Source organism: Pogoniulus pusillus, chromosome 6 (assembly GCF_015220805.1).
Source record: "Pogoniulus pusillus isolate bPogPus1 chromosome 6, bPogPus1.pri, whole genome shotgun sequence".
NCBI classification, from domain to species: domain Eukaryota; kingdom Metazoa; phylum Chordata; class Aves; order Piciformes; family Lybiidae; genus Pogoniulus; species Pogoniulus pusillus.
The window spans coordinates 22028214-22055307 of record NC_087269.1 but is presented as its reverse complement, the minus strand read 5'-3'; the positions used below and the strand labels follow the sequence as shown (position 1 = coordinate 22055307).

General features: G+C 45.6%; 1 protein-coding gene across 1 annotated transcript in view; it reads right to left on the bottom strand.

The window, feature by feature from the left end:
* The window catches only part of TLL2 (tolloid like 2), a 98556-nt gene extending 71710 nt beyond the window's left edge, over positions 1-26846 (bottom strand). The window contains exon 1 of the mRNA XM_064144858.1: positions 26682-26846. Coding sequence (XP_064000928.1) covers positions 26682-26832 — 151 coding nt within the window. The 5' untranslated portion in view covers positions 26833-26846. The remainder of the gene's footprint in view (positions 1-26681) is intronic.
* Positions 26847-27094: the final 248 nt, after the last annotated feature.

The window sequence follows — 27094 nt, the reverse complement described above, 5'->3', positions numbered from 1 at the left end:
TGCTCAGGTTGTTTCCCTACAGTGCAGTACAGCAATAAGCACAGAAAACAAATAGTAACATGAACCCAAATAGATGAATCAAATTTGTTTCACCAATACTCACAGCTCAGATTCAGTTTTTGCTGGTGTTCACAATCTCTGTACATAGATGTGCTTGGTTCCCAAACAGAGATGTCTCATGACAGCTCATGCCAGTGCAAAATTAGCCTTGGTAACTCCAATCTTGTGAGCATCAACAGGTAACCTGCCTGTATTTGCTTTACACAGACTCAGCTGCGTCAGCCAAGCGACGAGCCACACCATCTGTTTGTGGCTTACAGTGAAACTGAAGGATGCACTCTGAACCTATCCATGAGATCATTCACACTTGTATTTGTAAGGGACAATGTCTATCATCACCTAGATCTCTGCTCTCCGACATCTGCATTGCTAAAAGATCCCAGGGCACCAGCGCCTCTTGTTGATTTACCAAATAGTACGACAATGCCCCACTTTAGCAACATGAACTACAGGCAAGAAGTGTCGGACATGTGCAGACACAGGTAGGCAATAATGAGTGCCACCTCCTGGCAAACAACTATATGACTATGCGTGCACTGGCAAAACCACTCAAGTTATTTTTGAGCATTTGCTGAATCTTCTCAACTTGACAGGTCTGAGTGCTGAGAGATTTAATTGTCAGTGCTGACCACACTTTCATTAAGGCTATCACTCTGCAGCCTAACAATAAATAAATAAATCAACCAACAGATCAAAGTGCATTCCTGGCCCCTTCATTTTTCTTTCTTCACAGAAAGACAGGCCTGCTGCTGTTACTGAACCACCTGCTGGCACAGGAGCCAGCCGAGCAGTATTCTAAAGTATACTAAGAAAGATTTACACCTTGAAGGAAACAACTCAATGCATTCCTTTGGAGAACATCACAGCTATGTCAGAGGGACGAGCAAGGACTCCAAATAAGGCAGAAACCAGTGAAAGAAGAAAGACAAAATATCCCAACCTAACACAGCAATAATGAGTAAAACAGAAGCACCAGGACTATCATACTCAGATATTACATTTTTATCTGGATTGGTTTGTTTCTTCTCAGTAGGAATGATCAGAGTGGGATACGCTGGCTTGAAGGCTCTGGCAGTAAACCCCTCTACACAGCAAGGGTGTCTGGCATCAGCAAAGTTTCCTGGAAACAGGGACACAGCAATTTAGTTTTCAGCAGGCAGCAGTTCCCCATCCCAGACAGTATTTCATTTTGAAAAAGAAGCCTCATTTGCAGAGGGATGTCTAAGAAGATGGTCCATTTCTAAATGGCAACAAATATTTCAAAAACACCACAACATCTTGAGAATCAGAGTTAGAATTCCTGTTCAGACTTGTGTAGAAACATGAAGAGCCAAAATTGTAATGTGTAATGCTCCCACAGCACCCTCTCTTGGGAAGTTATCTACAGGAAAACAAATCAGGCCAGAAATTCTAATTCATGTTCAATGGATTTCCTTTCCTGAAAGGTGACAATGCAGGAACAAAGAAATACTTAGGGCTTGTCCAGAGCTGCAAACTCACACCTAAGCCTACACACCGAGCAGCATCAAGGAACAATCCATTCTCTCCAAATGCTGAATGATGTGTTATTTTAACCGAGAAGCAGAAAATTCAGTGGCACGGTTATAGCACCTGTAATAATTAGGTCAGGTGAAAGATCTTTTCATTTTAATATTCAGAACTCTCCTGCTGCACTCAAAGCCTTCATCTTTTCTGTATCAACATGGCAGGCACTCCAATTCAGTGACCTATAAATCCATTCCTGGTAATATGACCAATACAGGAGGGCGTATGTGAACGCACAGGTCCGGAAATGCATGCCACAGGCAGCAAAGCAGCTCCCTCTACGGGCTCTTAAATGGTTAAACACCTGCCTCTTCATAAGGAAGCACCGCAGGGCGACGGCCGCTGCTGAACACTTCAGACCACCTTGCAGGGTTTAGGATGCTGCTCTCCTGTAACGTGATGTGCAAAACGCAAGTGACAATCTCAAACTCTCCTATTTCTCTGTGCCATCACTTCAAAGTGAGATTCTTCCTCTTCAACTTCTGCTCCTTCAGCATTTCTTCCCTCCGCACTAGTACCTAGCTCTCAATTGGACACCACCCCATCCCACCACTGCCTGAGTATCTCTACTGCTTAATGTTTGTGGGAGCAGTCTGCACATAAGGTAGGCTAAAATCCACTATATTTTACTATACTGATCTAGTGGGCTGTGAAGCAATCTCTCGTTAGGGCATCCAGGGATGATAAGAAAGCATCTGTAAACCGAGCAGATGACACCTTCTTAGCCTGTAGAAGAGAGTGCAAGGAAATTGCTTTTAAGCAGGGCTAGCTTCTGTTCTCCAAGTAGCATGAAGTTCAGAGCTGCATAGAGCAAAAGCCAGTGGTGACTCAGAACAGATCTTGTATCTTCTCTTTAAGCCAAAAGCCTGACAAGAAGCCACTGCCAAAACCAAAACAAAACCCTCAAACCCTTCATCTGCCAACTTCATGTAGTTTAACCAACTCAGACATTGTTTCCTCTGTCCTAGCTGGTTTTAAAAATGCCCAAATCAGCATTTGCACAAAGCTGCAATCACTTTCTCCTCTCCCTGACCCAACTGGTCACAATTGATTTAAGGATCTAGTACTGGCTTTGCATCAAGAGATTGTTATACAGGCAAACATTTTTAAAACTAAATATTTCTTTCTTGCAGTATCCCACACCACAGTAATGATGCACAACACACAGAAGCTGGGCATGGCCACAGTGCTCAATTTCCCAATGAAGATGGGAGCTCTTGTATCCAATTAATCCAAAGCTTTAGCCTGCTCTTCATCTCCCCACCCTGCACTAGTGAACATCTTCAGTAATTTGTTATGGAAATCAGCAGAGGAAACAAACTTCCAGGACTGCCAAACCTTGAACCGCTGGGCAGACAGCAGCGTTTTTCCCTTACTGCAGCATGGTGTGTACAAACTCCCTCTTGCATGGCAAAGCATTTAAACTCCCTTAGACAGGACTGCCACAGCTCCTTTTCAGAAAGGAAAGAGAAGAAAGCCTCACATTCAACCAGATTTAAGGGAAAGCTCCAGCATCAAACCAAATGAAGATCTTCAAGAGAAAATTTGTGAGGAAATGCTTTAATCAGAGAGACATAGAACCTGGCAGGTTGAGCTACATCTCAGCTTACAGGAGTTGGCTTCTGAAACTCTATCACAAAGACAAAGCCCTGATGTGTCCAAAACTTCCCTCAGAGGGGTAAAGGAAAAGTAATATGCAACACTCCCAAAAAGCAGCTGGCACAAGCTGGAAAAGCCTATCACAAAGATAGCACTGATCAGGTGCAGCTTTTCATGAAACATACAGACAGGAGACACATGGCAGCTAGACCATAATGCAGGGAAAGGGCAGCGACATATAATTCTCTCCCTGTTTGACAGACAGCAAGTGGTAAAGGCAAGACTCTGGCCTCCTGTAGATTTTGTCACACCTTGCTCAAAATCTATTCTGACTAAATAAAGGCAGTAGAGACAAAGTAACCTAGCCATCAGCTGTCTCCTCCGCTTGCCAACACCTCCAGCTCTCCAGCTTGCAGTTCATACAGCTCTCAACCTCAGCAGAAGAGGGAATCAGGAAACAAAACCTCAAGCAGATAAAAGCATTTCATGCTCTGATTCTACATTATAGGACCCATAAATAGCACAGTGACACTAGTTGACAGAGGCAGCACCTTCCCCGAGTGCCTATAAAGTGATTCATGTTAGCTCAACCTGCAAGGCAACAACACTGGCTTGGAAATACAGTGTTGCTTCAGTTGCCCTTTAAGAGCAAAAGATGGCAAGGTTCCGGGTAATGAAATCCAAGAATACCTTTGTCAATTAATTACAGAGAAAGCTGTACCATGCAAGCCCCATCTCACATCCTCTATCATTTTTGCTGCTCAATATAACTTTAATTAATCTTTCCTTCAGTAATTTGAAGGAAGGGTGAGCACGCTGCAAACACCTACTGAGTATTAAATTGATTTCCTGTTTTATAGTCCTCTCTCCATCCCTATTGGTTTAGCTATGATTTGTGGCCCTTCACTGGGAGGTATTTTTTCCACACTAATATAATCCAAAGCCCCAAGCAGCAATTACATCCAGAAAAAGTAACTTTGCACAGCTGATCGCTTCAGCCCATCCTTCACCAGCACAGAGTGGATTCTCTCCTGCCTCTTTTTCTCTCCCCCCCCCCCTTTGTCATAACAACTCCAAACGAACACCTTATCTCCATAACTTTCAGCATTTTTGCCACAGAAATTGGCAATGCCTTTGTCCTAACTAAACAATCAAGTCCCTGTAGTTTCCTGCCTGCTGTTTTCAATAGTGCATCTTAATTATCAAAGCACTAATTTAAAGCCTATTCCACTTGCAAACATGACCTCCTGGTTGAAGTACCAGGCTGGTGTTGTTCTATAGGTATCTGGATCTAAAACCAGAAGGAAGGAACACAATGCTCAGTTGAGCTCACTCCACCTACCTCAATGAGAGATACCACCTTACACTGTAGGGTTATGAGGCTGAAAGCAAGATCTTTAGCAGCAAGCACACTCCAGTGCAAAAGCCCAGTCTAGGGTAGGCAGGAAAATAAGGACAGTTGAGTGCAGTCCAGTTGTGCAGCAATAGAACAAGCTCCTTTTCAAAGGACCTGCTTCCCTTCTGGCCCTGACCAGAGTGGAGACAGTTAGGGATCACCCACTCACCTCAGCATCACCTCAAGGACAAGCATAGGAATCAGGTGCCAACAGTTTGTGTCTCAGGCATTTAGGTCCTTGTTCAATGCTACTTTCTTAGTACTGCAGTTTAGGAGACCTTGACCTAAAACACTGCACTCCCCTCAGCAGCTGTCCCACCAGATAGACTTTCTGAGCCTTCTGGCCACCAGCTTCAGTCTTTTGGGAGGAGACAATCCAGGTCAGACTCTGTCCTTAGGTAATTCTTACACCATGAGACTTGCCCTGGATTTATTCGTCTAAATTGAGTAATAATAACTTTAGAGATGGAAGAAGAAAACTTAAGACTAAAATTGCTCTGATCCTAAGCTTCATTTGGAATGGTCCAGTGGCTATGCATGGTCTGCCCACTGAGGACATTTCACCAGCCATGTCCACAGCTTATTCAACTGCGTCGTTTGGGGAGGGATGTTCTTCCTCCAGGCAGCCTGACACTGTGTGTCAAAACCTCCCTGTTCTTATCCAAAGCACTACAGTAGAAGAACGGATGGTCCCAAACAGACAGGCAGGAAATCCACTGCTGTCTGCCCACCTATTGAAGAAATTGGATCATGGCAAAAATGAGCAGAACTGGAGCCATTAACTGAGCTGCATCCTCAAAGAAAGGAAGGTAGCAATCCAGGTCTGCTTGGCAGACTGACAATTTAAGACAACTTAAGACAGGCTGACAATTTAAAACCATGTGGTCTTGAATGAAAGGGTAAGTGGTTCATGATATATTCAAAGGCCAGGCAAGGAAAGCAACATTGGCTCATTTTATTCAATGTTCTTTATCCACCAACATCAGGAGAGAAGTGTTGCAGCACTGTTAGAAAATAAATGGACAGCAGGCAGGAAAAGAAATGGGAGCTATTTACAGAGGATATCTAATCTGAGCTGTTTACAGAGTTACCCTCTGAGAGACTGGGGATAAGAGGATGGCAGGGGGGTGGTTTCAGCCATTAAAAATACAACGCAAGAATCCATTAATTTTCCACAGAAACAATGCTGTCATAGAGCGAGACAAATCCAATCAGTCATGCAAATATGCTGATGTTAAATTCTCAGGCCTGGGTGGGGACTTTGGGTTGCTAAAAACACAACAATGAAGAGATCAGAATGAGATTAGTAGCCAGTGGTTGCAGCACTGAATAGCGTGGTGAGGGCATGGGATGCAACCAGAGGCACCCATAGACTACACTGCGGTTCATGCCCTAGGTCAGCCATAGGTGTCCCAGCAGAGCACACCAAACAGAAACGTCATCCTTGCTTGAGATCTCAGGAACTGAGCAAATGCCACATTCCTGCTCTGTAAATGAGCAAAGACCTTCATGGACCACTGAGCTCACTCCAGAGAATGAAAGGCTCAGCATCCCACAGGACTGGGGGTCTTGCAAGCTGCAAAATTACAGCGTCAAGGAAAAGCATGAGGTAATAGCAGGGGAAACAGATGAATGTGTCTCACAGCATAAACAAAACAAAGCAGCAGGCCACACAAGCTTAAGAGAAACCAAGGAGGAAGCAGGTTGGCACCAGCTCTGTCCCAGGCTGATGCTGTTCTGTGATGCAGCCTAAAACATGGCATTTATGTTGTGTTAATATAGAGAAAAACACACAAAAAAATGTTCTTCCCCTTCCAACAAGAACAACCCAAGTCCAAATGCACAACAGAAGGAGACCAGCTGTTTTTAATCTTCTTTCCTCCCTTTTCACCTTAAAAATCAAACTTCAAAAACACTCCCCAAAGGGAGACACTACAGATAGAAAGTTACAGCAGCACCTCAAGCAGGAGGAGTGGAAATCGCTCACCCTGGCAGCAGAGCACAGCCTTTCCTTGAGAAGAATCCTGCCACCATCCTGGACTGGCCTTGCCACAAGTCTTTAAGAGTTAAAAATAACCTTGCAAAACGAAGCGCTCCACCCCTTGCAGCACGCAAAACATGACAAGAGTAACGCCTGTGACCAAGAGGCTTCCAGGGAAGTCTCACTGCATGCAAAAATGGTTCAAAAAAGGCGGTGGCAAAATAGATCCCAAGAGATGCTTCACCCAGGTTCATCTATAAGCCAAAATACCAGCATTTTTCATCACAAACAGCTGCTTGGCTCGCCTGTTAAGTTTGAAAACAATTTGGTTTACAGTTGAAGCTTTTGCTGCTACAGCAAAAGGGAATGTCTTTTGCACAGGGACTGCACATGCTTCTGGGGTGGCTGCTGATGCCCACAAGCCCAGCCCATCGGCGTCTGACAAGGGGCACTTGTACCTACACTATGCACCTTGGGGAAACTTCTCCTGTCACCAATTTGCTCATAAACAGGCATTTTCCAAGTAATTCACCTTGGCCACAGAAACCTGACCTCTAATGCCACGTAATCCAAAGAGATGGCTTTCCCAGAAAAGGACAATTGTGTCAGATACAGCAGTGCCCTAGATGGGAACTGTGTTTCTAGCCCAGTGTAATATGGCACAGTGCACAGGCTGCTTGCAAGAACACTTAGTTCATGGAGACAACTGCAACCACCCCATTACCTCTGATCATTCTCTCCCTGTTTTAAATTCCTACAAGAAAGACTGAAAATACAGGTCCTGTTCTCATCATTTGTGTAACACAAACACAATCTCCTGCTTCCCATTCTGCAGCTCTTAAGCCTTGTCAGCAGGCTGCTCAAATACCTCTCTGGATTAGCACCTTTAAAGACACAGGGCAGAGGATCCAGTCAGCCAGCCCACCCCAACAGATACTCCTCAAGGCTGCTTTGCAACCAAGAGCATCATGAGACCATCAACAGCACAACCATATACGAGCACTGCACTGTGCAGACATCTCTACACAGCATGCAAAACCATACTGCTGCCTTTGTAGCAGAGATTCACATCCTGCCATCACCTTCCTTTCAGTGGTTCCTTCTGATGTCCCCAGATCTCCTTTCCAATCAGTCCTATTAGCAGTGCTTCCTGCACTCCACTTCCACTGCTTCTTCACCCTTTTCTGAACCCAAATGCCATAAACTCTTCATTCTTCATCTTTCAGGTGTTACTGTCACACACCATCTAAATTCAAACATCCACAGGAATCATCACTGCAGTCTCAGCAACTCAGTTGGCATGTATAAAGTCAATGGTCTCAATATTCAAGACCATCTTTTATTGTCGCAGTTATACACACCACAATGGGCATCTAGGACTGTGTAGCAACACAATCCTCTCAACATACAAAGCTCCACAAAGACTTACATTTCAGCGGCTGTCACAGATACAGAGGCATCAGTTTTGGGTGTAATTTCACTCCATACAAAGTTGCTCTCAAGATTCACACCCAAAAGCCACAACAGGTCACAAAGTTCACTTTCTTCACCAAGATCTAATGGTTCTCTATTTACCAAGGTTACTCAGAAAGGTGATGAATTGTGCTCTGATTGGACCTCAGAGCTCTAGTGTGTCAATATACCAGTGTACAGGTGAAAGGCACTAGCAAGGGAATCATAGACCTGCAGTCTATGTCAGTGTAACACTGACAAAACTGATTACCAGCAGTAAGCAACCAGGAAAGAAGTGAAAGGTTAAGTGTCATTACATCCACTCATCTTACTGATGCAGTGGGTGCCCATGAGAAGGTGGTCTTTGTCAGACATCCTGTAACATTCTGCATCTCTGTTTCTCTTCAAGCACTTCACTACATCTGGGTGAGGATGTGCTCCTCACTTCCCAAGCAAGCCAGCTGCACCCTTCACTCGCTCAGACACCAACGACAAAAGCCTGCTCAAGAATATGCATCTGTTTCACGTATGGCTCATACGGCTAATTTAAACAGTTTCCATATGTTGCCAAAAAGCTGTGACCAAATGCCACTTACAAATAAATGGGGAGATTGTCTGGCTTCCACAGTGCAAAGTTTTGTCACAGCTCAGAGCAACAGCTCCCTTGTTCCCAGGTCTGCCTGGGCTTCTCCAGCTCCTTCTGCAGTCAAATGTTGCTGATAGGTCCAAACTCTTGCTTCCACCCAGGACTGTGCCACCACAGGAACACACTTGATGGACCACAGTGAGCAGGCTTTGGAAAAGACCCACAATGAGCACCCTCAACGTGTGAATAAGGTCAGAAAAGTTACCCTCAAGAAGAGTGGGCTGTTCGCTCAGAGCTCATCCTGGCATTAGCACTATGTGCCAAGGCTGTAGCTATTAGAGCTCCTCCCAGCACAAATGAAGTCCTGGTGCTCCACCTAAGCTATAATTTCACGTTCTCACACTTCACCATCGGAAGTGCCATTGGAAATTTGCATCTTGCTTTCAATGTGGCCATTGTGGCTTCCTGCACAGTCATGACCTAGCAATAGGTTATTTGTCATGTTACAGCTAAACTGCAGCCAAACTAATGGTCAGTAGCTGGATGAATGGAAAGACTGAGCAGGTAGCTAGATAAGACCTTCACTCAGGGGTACCACTCTCCAAGAGGTAGGTCTGGTCAGGAAAGCAGACAATACATACCTCTACTTGGAAAGGAAGGGGAGGTTATTAGGACTTAAAACTTCAAAGGGATGCCACTGCTTTCCCTGTTAATAACGGCACATTATACTTGCGCACTAAGAAAGCACAGCGCAGAATCTGTGCTGACTGAAACAGGTTTTGCACAGTAAAACCTGCCTCATCTCTGTAGACAAAGCCTCCTGGAGCAGACACCAGCCTGTCCTGAAGAAGCAAAGTAATTTTTGTTTCAAAGAAACCCTAGATAGGGCTGCTCCTCCCAGTGCTACACCATTAGACAGGCCATCTGCTGCTAGCCAGTTCCAAGGTACTGGAGTTATCTTCTTTCTCTTGCAGATGCAGGTTTTCAAGTTCTTTGCACTTCAAAGGCTGTCATGCTACAGAAAGAGCAATTAGACCAAGCCAAGAAGAGAGTATTCAGTTCCACATTCATTACACATTGTACTGTTTCCCATCACTCAAAGCAAGGGGGATTCACATCCACCAAAGCTATCCAACTCCTATTTCTAGTGGCTGTCCCAAAGCATCTCTTCCCTCTTTGGAGAAGCTGTCTGGGACCATAGACAGAATTAACTAAAAATCTCCCTGAATCTGATGTAGGGGGAAGCACATGAAAAATTACTCACACAATTGATTCACATAATTCCATCATTCATAAATTCATATGCATAAAGGGGAGGCATCAGATTTGCACTTAACCGACCAAGACAGCTGCAGATTTCCATAAGCACTTAGTGCCTGCAGGCAGAAGCCACTCCTCATGTAATCCTGTTAAACAGCTGGAATGAATGGAAATGCTGTGTGATTCAGAATGCTAACAGCAGCCACTTCTGCTTCCTCGACTGTTAGTGCAGGGTCCTCTCCAGTTCAGCCTCTTCCCATGGGTCCAAATTACAGCAGTTATTTCATGCCCTGAACTCTGCAGGAAGACTGGAGCACATGCAAGCATGAGGCTACAGTAATGGGAGGCTACGCTCAGAGAGTGCTGGGAATGTATCCAGGCTCTGCATTGTAGTTTGCTTCCTCATAGTAAGATGTAACTTTTGGGGATATCATTGCAGAAACACACAAGTTTTCTCATGAAGTGAAATCTCTACATTGGAGATTGGGTATAAAAGGAAAACCAACACACTGCCACCTCCAAAGGCAAAGTGGTAGAATTCACACAAAATATAATTGCTAGCAGATCCTCTGCCACTGAGCTGTCTAAAAGACAGGAATTTTTCATCCTTGCTCAGCCTAGCTCTGCAAGAGAAGAAAAAGATTGCCTGTCATCACCAGTGCTTTTTACCCCACAGCTGGATCCGTTGCAGAAGCAGCATTGTGCAATTGTGTAGTTAGCTACTATCACAATGCATAAGCAAGGTTGGACTGAAGGTGCAAAAAAAAATTTCAATTTTGACATTTCCTAGCATTAATAAAATGCCTTTAAAGGTGGAGTGAAGACAGCTTCTTACCCTGAAAAGTTGTTTGTGCCCTCTGGATAGCAAATGGTCTCGTGTCAGGAGCATGCCTGTCTTTGAACTGAGAGGTTGCAGTTTAACAAAAGCAGTGAGCAAGGAGAGCTGCTCTGAGGCAGTTACCAGGATTTAACAGTGCCAGTAGGGTCTCCCTGATAGTCTTGCTGTGAGGCCGTGAAGCCCTTTTTTGGCCCAGGCTCTGAAAACACTTCTCAGGTCCAGGCAGACCAATGTCAGGAAAAGTTTCAGCCCAAAGAACTGTAAACTAGTTCCAGTTTCCCACAGCCTTAGGCCAGGCCTTACTAGAAGCATGCCTGGACATCAACAGGAGGAGAGTCACCAGCCCTATTGATTCCTGTGCCAGCTCTGGATCAGTGGAAAGCAAAATGCAAGCACTTTCCAGAAGGGCTGCCCTCTCAAAATGCATTTTCAGCTACTGAGCCATTGTAACAACCCAGCAGCCACAGATCTGCTCCCCCTCCTGTCAGTTATCCCTATGCAGCCATCATCACCATCACTTTTAATTAGTGGAATGTCAGTGCTTCCCTGTATGGTACACACCTGCACTTCAATATTAACCTGACACAAGATTAAAAGCACCATAGTTCAGTGTTGCCTAACACAGAGCTCTTCAGGTTGCACTATTCTGACTGCCCTCCCAGTTTTGCACAGATCTGCAACATAGTGGGGAGCAAACCTTCATCCACTCCTCAAACACCTGCAAGAGAAGGCAGAGCTCCCTCGCCATCAGACACAGAAGAGCTGAGAGCACGAAAATCCGTTGGTAAAAAGGGGTTATTAGTAGGATCTGGAAGTCTGAGGGAGTTCAGAAATTGAATATTTAAGGTAGTGCAGAGAACCTAACTCAGTTGTTCCCAACCATTCCTTAAACAAAGCAATCAGCACATGATAATTGCTTCTGCACATCCAACTATACAAGTAGTCTCACGTTCATGTTTCATCATTTACCAGGACATTACTGCCCTACCACCTTAATCAGACACATTCAAATACTCCACACTCAACGGTCATGCAGCATACACACCACTCCTGAGATACATTGATATGATGGAGGCTGTTGAACAGTGCTGACAGAGGGATGACATAAACATGTCATCATCACGATCCTTAAGTTTTTTTGTGGCCCTAGCAGAAACTGCTGCAACAAAAACATTCTGTCATCACCACAAACTAAAAGTTTGCAAGCAGAGAGATTTATATTTTGTTTGCATTTAATGCAGGTTAGGCAGGATAAGTATAGCTCATGGTGTTCTTTTCACATCATTGTGTCCCTACCACAGGACATGGCACAGATGTCACACAGGAAATGGGCACCATCAGATGGGGAACCAGTACTTCCACTGCTGGTGCTAGCTTCACATGCCAAGTCTGGTTTTGGTTTTCCTCACCAGGTCTGAATGCACAGGAAAGGTTATAAGATCAGTTACATAAGATAGCACAAGGGGTCAAAGAGCAAGTGAAAGGGGGAACTCATCAATCTATTTCTGTGGTCCTATTACTAGTAGGCCCTTTGACATTCACATCAATCATGACTCATGCAAAACCTCATCTGCTCCACTAGTCCTAGACACAGGGAATAGAAACATCCAGTGAGAATCTTGGGGATGACAACCCAAGGAATTTCACAGATCTAGAGGCACTAAATAAAATCCAAAATATTTCCCCATCCCCCCCAAAAAACACAGAAACCTCAGAACAACAACAATGCACTGCCCTAAATACACTTGCTTCTGCCATCAGCAGGGTTCATACGCAGTTCATACAGCACATAAACTACCCCAAGGAGGTGTGCTGTCACCGTGTGCTTTCCAGGAAACTGGCAGACAACACTAACCAAACCTCACTTGATACACTGACTCACAAGTGGGTAAGGAAAGACTAAAGAGATGCTGCAGCTAAGCTCTGGTTCTGCTCATCCAGGAGACTATGAATGATAAAAGCTTATGTAGATTCAAGAAGAAAACAAATGGAAGACAAAGCTATCCAAGATCACTAAAGACAAGCAACCACCTCTGACTCAGGGATATCATCAAAGACAGCTTCTGCATGTATCCCTCTTTTTAACACCTGCTCTTCTACACCTCCTTTGGCATTTACTACTGACCCAATTGAAACAGGCTAAGTTTGTTCTGAGGCAGATCAACCATTCTCAACAGCCTATTTCTATGGGACCATTTTAGCTTTAGCAAAGATCCAAATAAAAAAGAACGGATCTGCAAAAGTGCCTTAGAAAGCATTTCCCAAGTGCTCACCCATACCTCTGCACTCCCAACTAACTTTCAAGCTCTGGTGTGAACTGCCTTTGGTGGAAAAGGAGATTTTTTTTTTTTTTACAGAGGACCTTCAGTACAACACCAGGATGTAACAGTCTCTCTCAGATGTTCCTAGAGAGAAGTCACAGTAAAACCTATAGTACGTTGATCATTGAATGACAGGGCAAAGTATGTAAGCAGGGAAGGAATAACGTGGTTACCAGCTGGGAAGCTACTGAACACGCAGAGCCACAAAGCAGTCTTCATGCTGGAAAGCTTCTCCAGTTCCCCTCACTTGAAGTTTTATCCTGCCCCAGCTCAGAGAGTGACAATAACAGGCTGGATCATTCCTGCCAAAGCCCCACAAACTGTTTCAGAAATGGAGTGGATATTCAGAAGAACTTGCTTTGCAGGGCCTAACTTCCAGGCAAGCAAGAGGGAGAGAAAGAAAATGCAAGGTTGAAATCACCCCGAGACACATTAAGCTCATTCAAAGCTTCCATCAGGGGGATTTAGCGAAGCTTAAAGCAGTTCTCTCTGACTCTTTGTCACAGGAGTGTAGGTACAAACAAACAGAAGCCAGGACAAAGGGAGTCAACACATATTTTATTAGTAAAAAGTTAATCGGCTTAAAGTGTGCAACTAAATAAGCAAAGCCTACATTAAAGTGACCCGCCAAGAAAAGATGCCATGGAAATAAAGTTATAGGAAATACAATATAGTCTCTATGTTCTTTTGTAATCCAGCATGATAAATATTCATGATTCTGGGTTAATGGGGTACCCAGCTCTCAGCCACCACAATAGTTTTTTGTTTATTCCCAAGACCATGAACTTTGGAACCATGAACCTGAATTTCAGGACTCTGCATTCATGCATGTTAGCAAAATTCAGGCCAAGGCAGGGGGATGGAGACAATGCCTGGACCTTGGCTTGTGATGTGTAATGGAGGCTGCTAGCAGGTTTTGGTAATAAGTAACAGTAGCCTCAGGATGCACATAACTTGCATATCCATCACCCTCTCTGCCTCACCACCAGCAAGAGAGAAAAGATACACAACACAATCCCATCCCTCACCTCCAGTCTCTCCAACAACATGGCTCATTCCAGACTTTCTCTCAGGAGGACAACGGCATCCTCGGACCAGCCCTTAAGGGACCAGCTGCCTGCATACAGCAGCGCCCTGGAGCAGATGAGAGATTTGCCCCTTGCATGGAGGCATGCCTCTAAACACAATCCTTCCAGCCTTCATGTTAACTGAAAGGGCACTTGGGCATTCTGAAAACAGTTCTGCAATAGAGAGATGACCAAGCTCCAAAACTGGCATTCCCAATGGATAGAAAGCATCCATGCAAAGCATATTTTAAAGAACTCTAAGCCTCCACAGACCTCCCCACATCCAGGTGCTCCTGATAGCAACACTGTCAGCTTTCCCAGTTGTGCTACAAGACTCAGTAACTTGTATTAACATGTACCAATTACTGCTCCCCCTTTCAAGGCATGTTAGGAGTCTTTGGGGTTAGTGATGGTTATGAGGAAACTTTAAGAAAAAAAAAAAGAAGAGGGGAGGGAGAGGGAGGGAAGAGGGGAGGGAGAGGGCGGGAAGAGAGGAGGGAGAGGGCGGGAAGAGAGGAGGGAGAGAGGGAGAGAGAGAGAAGAGGGGAGAGAGAGAGAGAAGAGGGGAGAGAGAGAGAGAGAAGAGGGGAGAGAATCGTAACAACCATAGAAACTTAAAGTTCAAACCCTTGAAATAAAGTTTAGGGAAACAACTTTAAATGCTGGACTGAATGCACTTTTAAGACCTTTTAATTTACTGGTTTGTTTCGCTACACATGCTCAGAACTTAAAGCAAAGACTATGAACTGGTAAGGTCGCCAGGAGTTCCCTGGTGTATGTCACTGAAAGTATTGACTCCCTTTCCCTACAAAAATGTCCCACATTCTCCCACATAATGTAATGAGCCAGAAAAGCAAGCCTTCAAACAGCCTGGCACCAGTCAGAACCCAATTTGCTGAGATTTAGGAGCACAGCTCTCCTCTCCACATCACTGTGGATCAGTCTGCCTGGACAACAAAAGGCTCATATCTCTTTGATGACCCCTCAGGGTTTATCTGCTTATTTTAGGGACAGTGCAGCCTAAGATTTGTAAATTAATATGATCTGATCTTCCTGTGTCTTTCTTTAGGACAACCCAGATAACAAACCTTGCTGCAGTGAGCTTTATTTCTCCTTTTGGCAGAGCTCCTCATTCTGATCAGCTGAAACTGAGGAGCAACATGACAGGCAGTGCAAAGGCCAGCCTTCAGATGACAGTTTCCTATAAGAATACAAAAGTCTAAAAGAAGAAATGATGCTCCCTTAGATTTTAAGTCTTTGACACTTCAGCTGCAGTACTTCTACAAAGGACTACCATAACATGTTCATATATAAAGAAGAGCTATTCAGCAGGAACCATGAAAGCTGAGAAACTAATACAAAATATTCAGGTGTACTTTTGGGAGGAAAACTGCTTCTCCAGCTGGTGAAATACTTGCCTTGAATCCCAGGAAGGCACTGTCCAAAAATCAAATACATTTAGTAAGCAGCAACAGGCTTCTCAAAACTGAAGTATCCTGCTCAGACAGTGTTTATTTAGCATTCACCTTTGTAATATTTCATCTTAGCCATAGCTGCACTAGCATAACAGTGGCTGCCCAGAGGGAGGAACACACAAATCTGCAGAGAAGGAAGGGAACTCCCTGGGAAGAAAACACTTTCTCATTCCTTGTGTGGAATTTTGCACAGAATGTCCTGTACCTCTTGAACCAGGGCACATCTCCATGCTCTCCCACCCAGCTCCAAGGACGTGACTCTTCCCCTCACACTTGCCACAATCTACATCCATAACTACAAAGCTGCGAGAGAGCCCAAACCTAGCAACTCCTTCCATTTTACACCAAACAGAGGTGTAGCAATGGAAGTCACAATGACTTCAAAAGCATCCAGGCCCAGCTGAAAACACTGCCCAGGAGGACACAATAAGCAGACATACTTGATGGTCTGAGGGTCTTCATTTCACGCATGCTTGCAAACTCCATGGCAAACACGTCATACCTCTGCCAGGAGATGAGGGATTGTACAATAGGTAAAGAGGGTAAAAGGACAGGACATGCTCTTCTCCATATCAAGAAGAAAAAAGGCAACCAGGAGGTTTTACTCCACATGTCAACATCCCTTTACTAACCAGCAATTTACCTAGACAACGAAGCTTTCCAAGAAAAGGCAGAAACTTGGGCACTTGAGCAACAGCCTGGGGAGATCCCAGTTCTCTGACCAGGAAGCAGCAAAAAACAACCCAGCATATCACATATCACTTTCCTACTGAAGCATGACAAAGAAGAGAATATATGGCAGAAGAGGCCAAGGAGGGGAAAAAACAGAAATCAATAGGATCTAACAGAGCGTGACAGAAAATCACTTCCCCCATAAAAAGAGGTTACTTGCCAGGTTAATGAATCTTTTCTGTTCTGTACTTAGACACCCAGGAAATGGAAGGGGTCACAGGAGCCATGTGGGTGGGAATGCAATCCCTAGAACATGCTTTCAAGAACAATCAAAGGTTAGAGATTAAATCCAGGCAGCGGTCAACTACACAACACAGCAGCAGCTTGATACATGGGCCAGCTGCAGCTCAGAGTGTCACTGAACAAAATACACTTCCAGCATTAACGGCACAGCAAATAACAGACCTCTCTTCCAGGGCAACACAGTCCAACAGGCTACCACAGCTCCCATGAGAGGTCAGACCCAAGAATCAGAGCATCTCTGCCTTCCCAGGGCAGCAATGCCAGCACAGACAAACCAAAATGGTTGATGAATCTCTAATTTGAGTAACTGCAATGGACCCACAGAAACCAGGCTGCACCAGAAGTCACACTGTACAAACAGCTCTGAAAGTTCTTAGAACAGTGGCCAAAACGTCTCAAAACTCACTTTTAGGAAAAAGAGCTGTGCCTTACTCCTGTTGGGAGCACACAGACAGCAGACCAACAGAAGTGGTTCAGCTGGACAATGGCAGGATCAAGTGGCCACAGAATTCTGAACTAGACCTTTGGAGTAACAAACAAATCCAAAGCCAAGTGCAGTTTCTCCTGACTGCAATCCTACTGACAGGCTCTCTAAAAGAAGTGCAGACCCTTGCAGTTTTATCACTCTCCTGCCCATATCTAGCTTGAGATATTGACATTAGGGCTGTCCAAGGAATAGCTCTACTTAGGCCCAAGATACTCGGTGAGGGAAGTGCAGGTGCATTGATTTCCATCCCTTTAAAGACAACAGACCTTGTGGGTCACTAGATTGTGTCTTCTCACTGCCTGTCAGAATCATTTACCAACTGCTCTTTCTCAGTCTGGGGCCTCTTGACTCCAGTACAGTTCAAACACCTTTCATATGCAGCTGTTCAAGGTTCTTCTGCAGAGCTGCCTCATCTGCTACCCACTACCCAACTTCTGCAACACAGATATGGGTAATGCAGGCAGAAGGCACCTTTGTTACCAGTATTTCAGGAAGCCTCAGAGTAAACTTACTGCACAGAACGGCAGTCTGAGAAAGACTTCCATGTCACATCACACGATGCCACATATCTTCATGTCCAAGGAACTGCATCACAAGCTTCACAGTAGATTGAATGGCAGCATTGCTGCAGGACAGAGTCTTAGCTTTACAACTTCAGAGCATTTAAGTATTTTTTATATCTAGGGAACTTTAAAGCAAAACCAATGTCTTACTGAACCAAGACCTTCATCACACAGCATCCTGCCAACACACGCATCAGTACAGGCAGTCCTCTGCTTCCACAAAGCCATTTGCCCCTGCAGCAGAGACAGCCCTTCTGCTAATGGGAGGCAGGCCTCAGTTTGTAAATAAATCTCTCCTCCAAACTTTGCTCTCTGAAATCAACGAACAACCCCCAGCATCTCTCACCTGAAATTCAACAACCAAAATAATGCCAACCAAAACAACTAACTTTGTCAAAGGTCTTAGCAAATGAAAATGCTGCTCATCAGGCAATGCTGTTTGCAGAGTCATGCTGATGAGGTGTGGGAGATTGACAATATCCATGGCTATGATACAAGAAGTGGAGAAAGATTAATTCTGGGCACCATTCAGAACCACATCAACCAGCTTTTAACAAGAAAACAAAGGGACTCAACCATACTCCAACACTAACTCTCAACGGGAAGAGATAAAATTCTCAGCAGACTTGAACTTCTGCCTCACAATGCTGTGCTATGGTGCTGACATTTGCACAAATACAAAATTACACAAGAGGATGTGAATTTCCATTCACATTCCACATTCCATGTGGATCTCTGATGACTTGTATCAGTCAAAACAGAGGCTGATTTACCAGTGGACAGGGTGTCATGTGGGTTTCTTTCTCAACACACAGTTAAACATTTCTCTCCATTCCAAGCTGGGCTGACACAAACTGGCCAAGAAAGAGAAGTCAGTCAGTCAATGAGAGCTCTTTAATTAAGGGCTTCTTGAACACTTAAGCAGTTTCTGTTGACAGGCAACCTTCCTGTTCAGGAAGCACTAGAGTGGATCTGAATGTCAAAGTACAGGTACCCGCAGAGATCAGCATTTCCAGAAGCTCAGCTACAGCAAAGGAGGTTAAAAAAAAGACAACCAAAAAACAACCAGAAGACCTAGTAGCTGAATCAAAACAAGAGCCAGTTTCTGCTCAATCATCCACCTCTTTCTGAGCGAAAGCATATTTTAACCCTAGTTGAAAGCAATTTTGTTCCAGATGCATACCTGCAATACTTATGACCCAGGACACAGGACATGTCTTGTGTCTCCTTCCTTCCAAGTTGCCTGTCTCCAAAAAGAGCATACAGACCTCCCATAGGGTCAGTGTTCTCCCCAGTCCCGGCACTAACTCCATGGGACAGACAGCTCTAGACTCTTGATTCAGAGAAGCCAGACCCCTCCCATTTCCCTCTAGTTGCTCAGAGGGAAGGGGAGGAAGACCAAGCAGCCCATCTATTACAGCAAAGAGCCAGTTGTACAGAACTGGTTTGTCAAGGACCACACACAGCAGCAGGCCGACGCACAGCACAGGGCTGCTGTCTGGTGAGCGAGGAAGAGGAAACCTACTGACCCCTAGGAAAACAGGACAGATTACTGCTGGGGTGACAGAGGAGATAGGGTACCCCACAACCTGGGGGAGGAAGTACTGCAGAACACCTGAGGCAGAAAGCAGAGAAAGAACTGGAAAGAGCTTCAGGAAAAGGGAGACAGTGGAACATTTGAAATAGATCTCTAGCAAACACTTCTGTAGGGAGAAGCAGGCAGAAAGCACAGGAGTCTCTGCAACAAAGGCAACATGAAAAAAATCAGGAAATGGATGTATTAGAAAAAAGAGGCTAAAATATTGAGTGTATCAAGCACAGAGCACCTGCATTGTTCCCAAGTACAAACATGGGAGCTTGAACACACTGCAGTGGGTATTTGAAGCTGCATCTTCTCCAAACTGGGGTAGCAGCCGCCCAACTGGGAGACAGACACAGTTTCAGCAGTGAGAGAGCTGGTTTACCAGTAAATTACAGCAAGTTCTTGTGTTAGCCCTCCAGCAAGGTGTAGGCACACTACACAGGAGGTTAGGACAGGAAGAGAATAAAAGCACAACTGTGAAGGTAGAATATAATTATATGAGTGGAAAGTGCCTCAAACAAAAATCCTGGGTTTTGTGCACTTCGGAAACCTGGAAGACTTGCAGCACAGCTTCCAAGTGCCTTTGTCCAGTGTTTTGTGACTTACTGATCTTATGCAGCAGAACACCTAAGAAACAAGCAGCCTTCACTGATCAAACACACACAGACTGTTGCAAGGGCATAGAACTGTGAGCTGCTCCCTTTCGTAGAAGTGTATTCACTACAACTCAAAAAACCTTTTCCCCACCCTAGCAGTCTTCTTTAGCAGAACAAAACCAAAACAGCTCTAAATTTGCCCAGCCCTTGTCCTGTCTATTGTTAAATCCCAAGGGGTAGGTACAGCACTGCGCATTACATTTCTCACTGATGATGAAATGATCCTGATGAAGGGAAGTGGGGGTGTCTAGTTTGGAGAAAAGGAGGGTGAGAGGAGACTTTCGTGCTCTACCTAAAAGGATGCTGTAGTGAGGTAGGTCAGAGTTGATCTCTTCTCCCTAATAACAACTGATAGGACAAGAGGAAAGGGCCTAAATTTGCACCAGAAGAGGTTTAGATGGATATTAGAAGAAACTTCTTCACTAAAAGAGTTGTCAAACACTGGAGTAAGCTTCCTATGCAGCTGATTGAATCACAGTGCCTGAAGGTGTTTAAAAGACACGTAGATGTGATGCTAAGGGACGTGTTCAACACCAGACTTAGTAGAGTTAAATAATGGTTAGACTTAATGATCTTAAAGGTCTTTTCTAACCACAACGATTTTGTGGTCTCATGCAAGACAAGGAGATCCAATAGGATCCCAAAAAGCAAAGATAAGGCATGTTTTTGTCAGATCTTATGTAGCCAGCTAAACACTAGAAGGGCTTCAGATCCAACCTCAAGTACCTCTTTTCCCAGTTATCACAGGGTCTTGCTCTTAAATTCCTCAAGTTAATGGCTTCTCTGTCTGGGAATCTCAGTTTCAAGAAAATGGTTGGTGGTTATTTTTTCCGTAAGTCCCAGCAGTTAGTTTGTGCTTGGCTAGGATATAACAAAAGAAACCTTAGACTTCCCTTTGAGGAGGAAACTTCAACTGCAGCATTAACACTCTTCAAAACTGTCTCCCCAATGGCAAATGCCTGCATAACTGAACATGCAGAAAAAAAAGTATCTCTAGTAGTCCTCACCCACCTGTTTTCCATCCTATACCTGCCGTCACCTTTCCAAAGCAGGTAAATTAAAGACTGAGTAGTCTGTTCTCTCATTCTTTCTCAGACCACCCAAAAAGACTCATTCAACTTCCTCCTTGAACATTTTACCCATCCTACAACATACTCAGAAAAAACATCATAGGAATGATTGCTGGTAAGTTTTCTCCTTCCTCTATAAAAGTTTGCATCAGCATTGAGGAATTCACAGGCTAAGTTATGTCCCAGATTCTTCCTTCAAAGCACTCCCCTAACAAACCAAGCAGAACAACAGGAAGGCCCTCATAAAGAGTTGGGTTGGCTGTATCCACAGTGTGGCCTAAAAAGAGCTTTCAAGATGTATTGTTAACATGACAAATCTGCTTCCAACTGAGGAAACAGCATCTGTATCCCACTCAAAATTTGAGCAATATTCAAGCAACCTGGATGTTATAGACTCTCTCTCTCCCCTTTCTCATTTGATCATCACCTCAAGGCTTTCAGTTCCTAACAGCAAATTCCTCAGCTGCCCACAGAAATATCTGCACAAAACTTCAGATGTTTGCACCACAATCCAAATGAAATTTGCTACCTCCAGAGCAAAGGCACTGTGCCTAGGGGGAGCTAGGAGGAACAGAACAACAGCAGAGCACATTTTATGCCTCTCAGGACAGCACTCAGGGTGTGAGACTTCTGGCGTGGAGCATGTACAAGCTGCTGGATCAAGTCAGGAAGTAGAGCAAGAACACGGACACAGAGTGGTACCTTGAGACTGCGCAGGTAGCATCTACAACTTGAAGGAGCAGTGGCTTGGCAGGAAAAGCTGCACTCTCCCTGCCAGACTGATTCTCCAACAACTTTTACAGTGATAGAGATGGGACTGCTTAGTTCCCTAAAGGCACTCCTTTGTAGCCCTTGCCCCATTTCTTCCCCTTCTGAGTTCACATCCCAAGCACTCCACAAAATCCATAGGGATTAACTCACTTTCCTGGTGCTACCTCCCTGCCAGAGTCCCAGTCCCATTTTGTAACCTCCCCATGACAGGCTCTGTCTGTTCAGGAGCACTGCAAGCAACAGCACAGAGCAAAAGCCATCTCTCTGATCAAAGTCTCATGGAAAGAAGCTGAACTTGCTTGCAAGCGCTTATTGGTACCTATAAGAAACTCCTCCTTAGCCTGGCCCTCCTCAGTAACGTAAACCCTCCTGAGGGGTACTCAAGACACACACAGGCAGCAGGATACCTAGGCCATTTCGGCTGTCTCAGAAGCTGATCTGCCTGCCTCCTAATGCAAACACCTGCACAGAGAAACACTGCATCATCTCTTTGGCCTGGAAGTCAAGACTTGCAGATTGTTCCATGCTTAGACTCAGTCAGCTTATAGACAGACATGTCACTCAAGAATACACTGCCTAGCCAGAGCAAACAGAAACAGGGGGCTCCAAGACAGGACACCCTCGATGGACCTCATTCTGGAAGATGAGCTACCATGGGAAATGCCAGGGTTCAGGTAGCAACACCATGTCTCCATCTCACAAAGGGCAGGAGGCACCAGCCTAGGAGCTGAAGTATCCAAGAACTAATGGATACTGAGACCAAATCACAGCTTCTTGTCCTCACCTGCTGATTTGGCAAGTAGAAAAGAGCCTTGTGAAATACTTGCTGCTGGAGGGAAAGGGACACTGAGCCTGTAAACATCCAGGGGACATTACTCAGTGCCCAGCTCTCCTTACTATTTATGTCCTCCAGCTCCCCTTGCTGACTCAAGTCAGGCTACACCATCTCCAGAAGTCACTTTGAATCTCAGAGAGTCTACCCTTCATCTCCAATACAAGTTTGAACAAAAATAACTACCACAACAAATTACAATCTGCTTAGTTCCTTTGGTCCCAGTTTTCCTGAGAAGCCTCAAAGAGGTTATTCTTGGTTTGTTTACCAGGCATGCTACTGCTGCCTGTCTGTCAGGCAGCCTGACTCAGATCTGCACCCTGGCCTGGGCTTTCTTAGCTGGACCTTCTGAGAAGCAGATCTATCCAAAACACATGTCAAACTTAGTCATTTTCCATCTATAATGGAACAGATTTGGGCAGAAACCTTTGTACCATTCCCTTTGTAAAGCTTCAGTGACCTGCCACAACACTCAGCAAAACTCACCCAACAGAGTCAGCACTATCACACCTCCCTGGCAACTCAAACTGATAGTGCAGCCCTGCCTCAACTATCCCTTTATCAGCTATTCAGGCATTTGCCCATCTCTTTATACCCTATCAAAAATGCAGGAAGGTAGCCACAGAATAGGAAAAGGAAATCCTGAATGGCTGAGGTTAAGAGATTGAACAGCAGTGGAGATATTGCCCATCAGCGCAGGTAACTGGACACATGTTTATACCAGTAGTCCAGCAGTTGCAGTGATTCAGGAGATTACTGCCCTGTACTGTCCATCCTGCCTTGCTGCTGGAGACTACTGCACCCTTAGCTAATGCAGTAGAGAGGAGCATGTGCCAGGCTTTTCATTCCAGTATAGAAGATCAACCATCAACAGCCTGCACTCAACCTCAGGGCATGAGCTGCAGGGTGAGAAACTGGCAAGCTTTAGCTTCGTAACCTGTCAAATCTAAATCCACCACAGCCTCTGGGTCACAGCCATTAGCTTGCAGAAAAAAAAAAAAAAAAAAAAAAAAAAAAAAAAAAAAAAAAAAAAGTAAAGCACTATAGTTTTAAAAGCTTTTGAAAACATGTAAGTGGAGCAGTAGTTTGTCTTCACAATGGGCTAAGAGCCAGCATACAATCTGAAGCCGCAAGACTGTGTGCAGGAGCCTATGCCTACAGCAGCAACAGAAACATCACCATAAGACTCGCAGTGCCCACTGTTTCCACAGACTACCACAAACTTCCCCTCACAAAACACATCAATCAGCTGAGCTCTTTGCAGTAGGTCTGTAATTGTTGCCTACCCACCAGTCATGACCCTACGATAAATACTGACACTGCCTCACCAGTGGAGAAACTCAGGCCCAAAGAAGTTAAGAAGACTTGTCACTGCTACAAGCACACAGAATCAGAGCATAATAGACTTCCTACATAGGCATTAGACAACAGCCCTGATACCACTTGTCTTGGAGGGATAGCTCCATCGGAGGTGCCTTCACCTCATTTCACTCACAGAAACAGATGTCTTCGCTCATTAATCTTGGCTGAACTAACCTTTTGGGATGGTGTTTGCAGCAGTGAACACCTACTCTGTTGAGGGTCTAGTACTAGAAAACAAAGAAGGCTGTAAATGCAATGCAGGGAGGGGGGGAAGAGGCGGTTCTAACATGGGTCTGTGTGGTACAAGTCATGCTTGCTTTGTTTTGGGGCTGACTTTAAAAACTGGAGTCAGTATATGGCATGCAAGGAGTGTCTTGTTCCCTAAGTGCTCTGCAGTTTAGGTTGATACGGCTCACATAGAGAGAAACTGTATCAGAGAGTCAGGAAGCACAGCCAGCCAGAACAGATCGAAAGAGCCAGAGTCACTTTCTTCTACAGAAAAGAAGTCTGAAACTTGAGAAAGCTGGTGACAGCACTCACCAGTGCAAAAGGCTACAGCAACGCTGAAGGCACAGCACTGTCCTCCACACCCATGAAGGAAAGCCTAAGCAATGCTGGGCTAGACTGTCCAGTAGCCTCCACCACAGTGTGCCAGCACTGTCAAACACTGGCCTGGTCCTGGACTCCAGAAAAGGAATCACAAAAAAAAACATGTACCCACCAGAGGTCTTGTTTGCTCTTTCCTTTCTATGAGAAAGGAGACACTGGGATAGCATTAGAGGCAAAGCACTAAGAAGTCAGAATATAAAGATAATTTCTGTGACTGATCCTGACTGAACTGACAGGAATAACACACAAAGTTGTTCTGCCCACCAGAAGAGTGAGGATATACAACAAAGGGAGGCTGCAGTTAGCTGTCCAGGCTATTGTTGCTGTATGTGCAGAAGTAAGAGAGATGGGGAGAAAAAAAAGAGATCTTACAGCAAAGGCAGGTATATTGCAGGGTGGGGAATTTAGTTGTCCTCTTTGCTGCCACATACTCCCTGTCTGATATAGGTTAAGTCAAAGCAAATGTTCTCTGTAAGAACATATGCTCCTTAAAGGAGCATTCCTCATCGTCCATGTACTACTTGACAGTAATAACTATGTAATAAGTGATAAGCATGGCACACTGCAGATGGATACCATGCTTTTGAGGATAAAGCATGGATAGTACATATTCAAGTAGGAAGGCCAAAGCACTGTACCTGCAGCTTTCCAAGTCTGAACTATATCACTACCAACTAGTTTCACTGGAAAGAGAGAGAGTTGAATTCATTACCACTTAGAAGTAGATACAAACACAGTTAAAACACGTTTGGGTACAATACTGATTAAAAAGAATTAATTATCCCCCTCAAAGCATGTATCAAATAGCAAATTACTTACTGATACAAGGGAATGCAATTTGAATTTTGGAATAAAATCTATCACTCACAGCTCACATACAAGGCCAGTTAAACAACTTGCTATAGAAGACAAAGGGGTTATGATAGATGTTGCTTTGACAGAGCTCATCTATGTGAGCAGATACAACTACAAGTCCACTAAAAGCAGCCAGGAAAGAGCTGATAACAAGGGAAGCTATCACTTAGGGACGCTGAGGAATAGCTACTAGGAGAGCATTCAGAGAACAACTTAAAAGAAAGACCAAGACACACAAATAAGCTCCTTCCTTTTTCCGATTCCTACAATATCAGGAAAACAGGACTTTGCACAAAGTTATCTGTAAATGGAACAAGACTAACAAGGTATTGATTGCCAATTTCCCAGCAGAGAAGCAATTCGCAGGGTCACAACATTCACTGATAGCTGAAACCAAAAGGAGTAGCATTCAGACGAGGAGTACTACCGACTGTTCCAGAGAGAAAATACGGGGTTCATATGTCTTTTGAATTACTGTATTAAGGATGACAGGAGCTCTTGGAGAAACCAGACTGTTAAATTGTGTTACAAAAACTCAAAAGCGACTAAGTGCAATGCACGAGAACGAAAAACTCTAAAACAGGGTTGGACGAGGAAGCTGGAGGCTTCCGGGAACGGATGCGGTAACCTGCACAGAGGCAACCCCGAAGTATGCGGATACAAGCGGGAGGCTGGTGCTCGGGGCAGTCGTTCCGGCCGCCCGCCGGGGACACCCAGGAGAGCCCGCAGGCTGGCGCTGACAGAGGCAGCCAGCGAAGCGCCGGCGCGTCCCGCCTCCCGGAGCACGCACCGCAACTTCGGGCCGACCGGACCCCGGGACAAGTTGAAACAGCTGCCAGCAGGCTGCAAATATGCACCGAGAAAGCTTGGGGGGGAGGAGGGGGTAGGGTACGACGGGGGACGGACAACCCCAGAGCAAAACGCGAAGTGCCGTCGGGCATTTCCCCAGCGTTGCAGGGGAGATCTCGCGTCGGAAGCGCGGGGCACAGGTGGTGAGCGGGAACACGGAGGAAACGGCTCCGCCGAGTCGTACCCTCGTACTCGGAGATGCAACCCACAGGTAACGGGCGCACCGAAGGCGCGAGTTGGGCGACAACGGGCGGGACGCCTCGGCGGGACGGGGAGCAGCAGGGATGCTCGCCCGGGCGTCTGGTAGGATTTTGTGAGGGCAGCGAGATGCCGAGGCGGCTCCTAGTCGGGAGTGGAGAGTGAGGGTGTGTGGGCCCGGGGCCTGTCCCAGGTAGCACTGGGACACCGAGAAGCGTTTCGAGGGGACACCTGTCCTCCACCTCCGCACTTGCAAACTTCTCCCGGAGTTGCATCCCGCCCGCTTTCCTACCAGCTTTGCAAGGGTCTCGGTATTCTGTCAGCTCCTCTGTCGCCTCCGCTTCTGCCACCGTTAAGGCAGCTGCCCGTCCCCCTGCCCCCGAGGTCGGTAGAAGTAGCAAGGAAAGCAGCAAACGGCGGAGCGGGGCGGCCCCGCGGCCCATAGCGGCGGTGTGGGCAGCACGGCTGCCCGGGATGCCGGCAACTGCGCGGCGACAGCGGCCCCGCTGCTGCGGGAGGCGTGTGTGGGGTGGGGGTGCCGGCACTGTCACTCAAAGCACGGACAGCCAGTCACGTCTGCGCCCGCGCTTCTGCCCCGCCTCCGATGGACCCCGCTGCTCCTCCCGCACCGGGGCGCAGGTCTCCGCGCCCCAGTCGGGGAGGGGCAGAGGAGTCGGTCGGGGAACTCGCTCCTTCTCCCGCCCT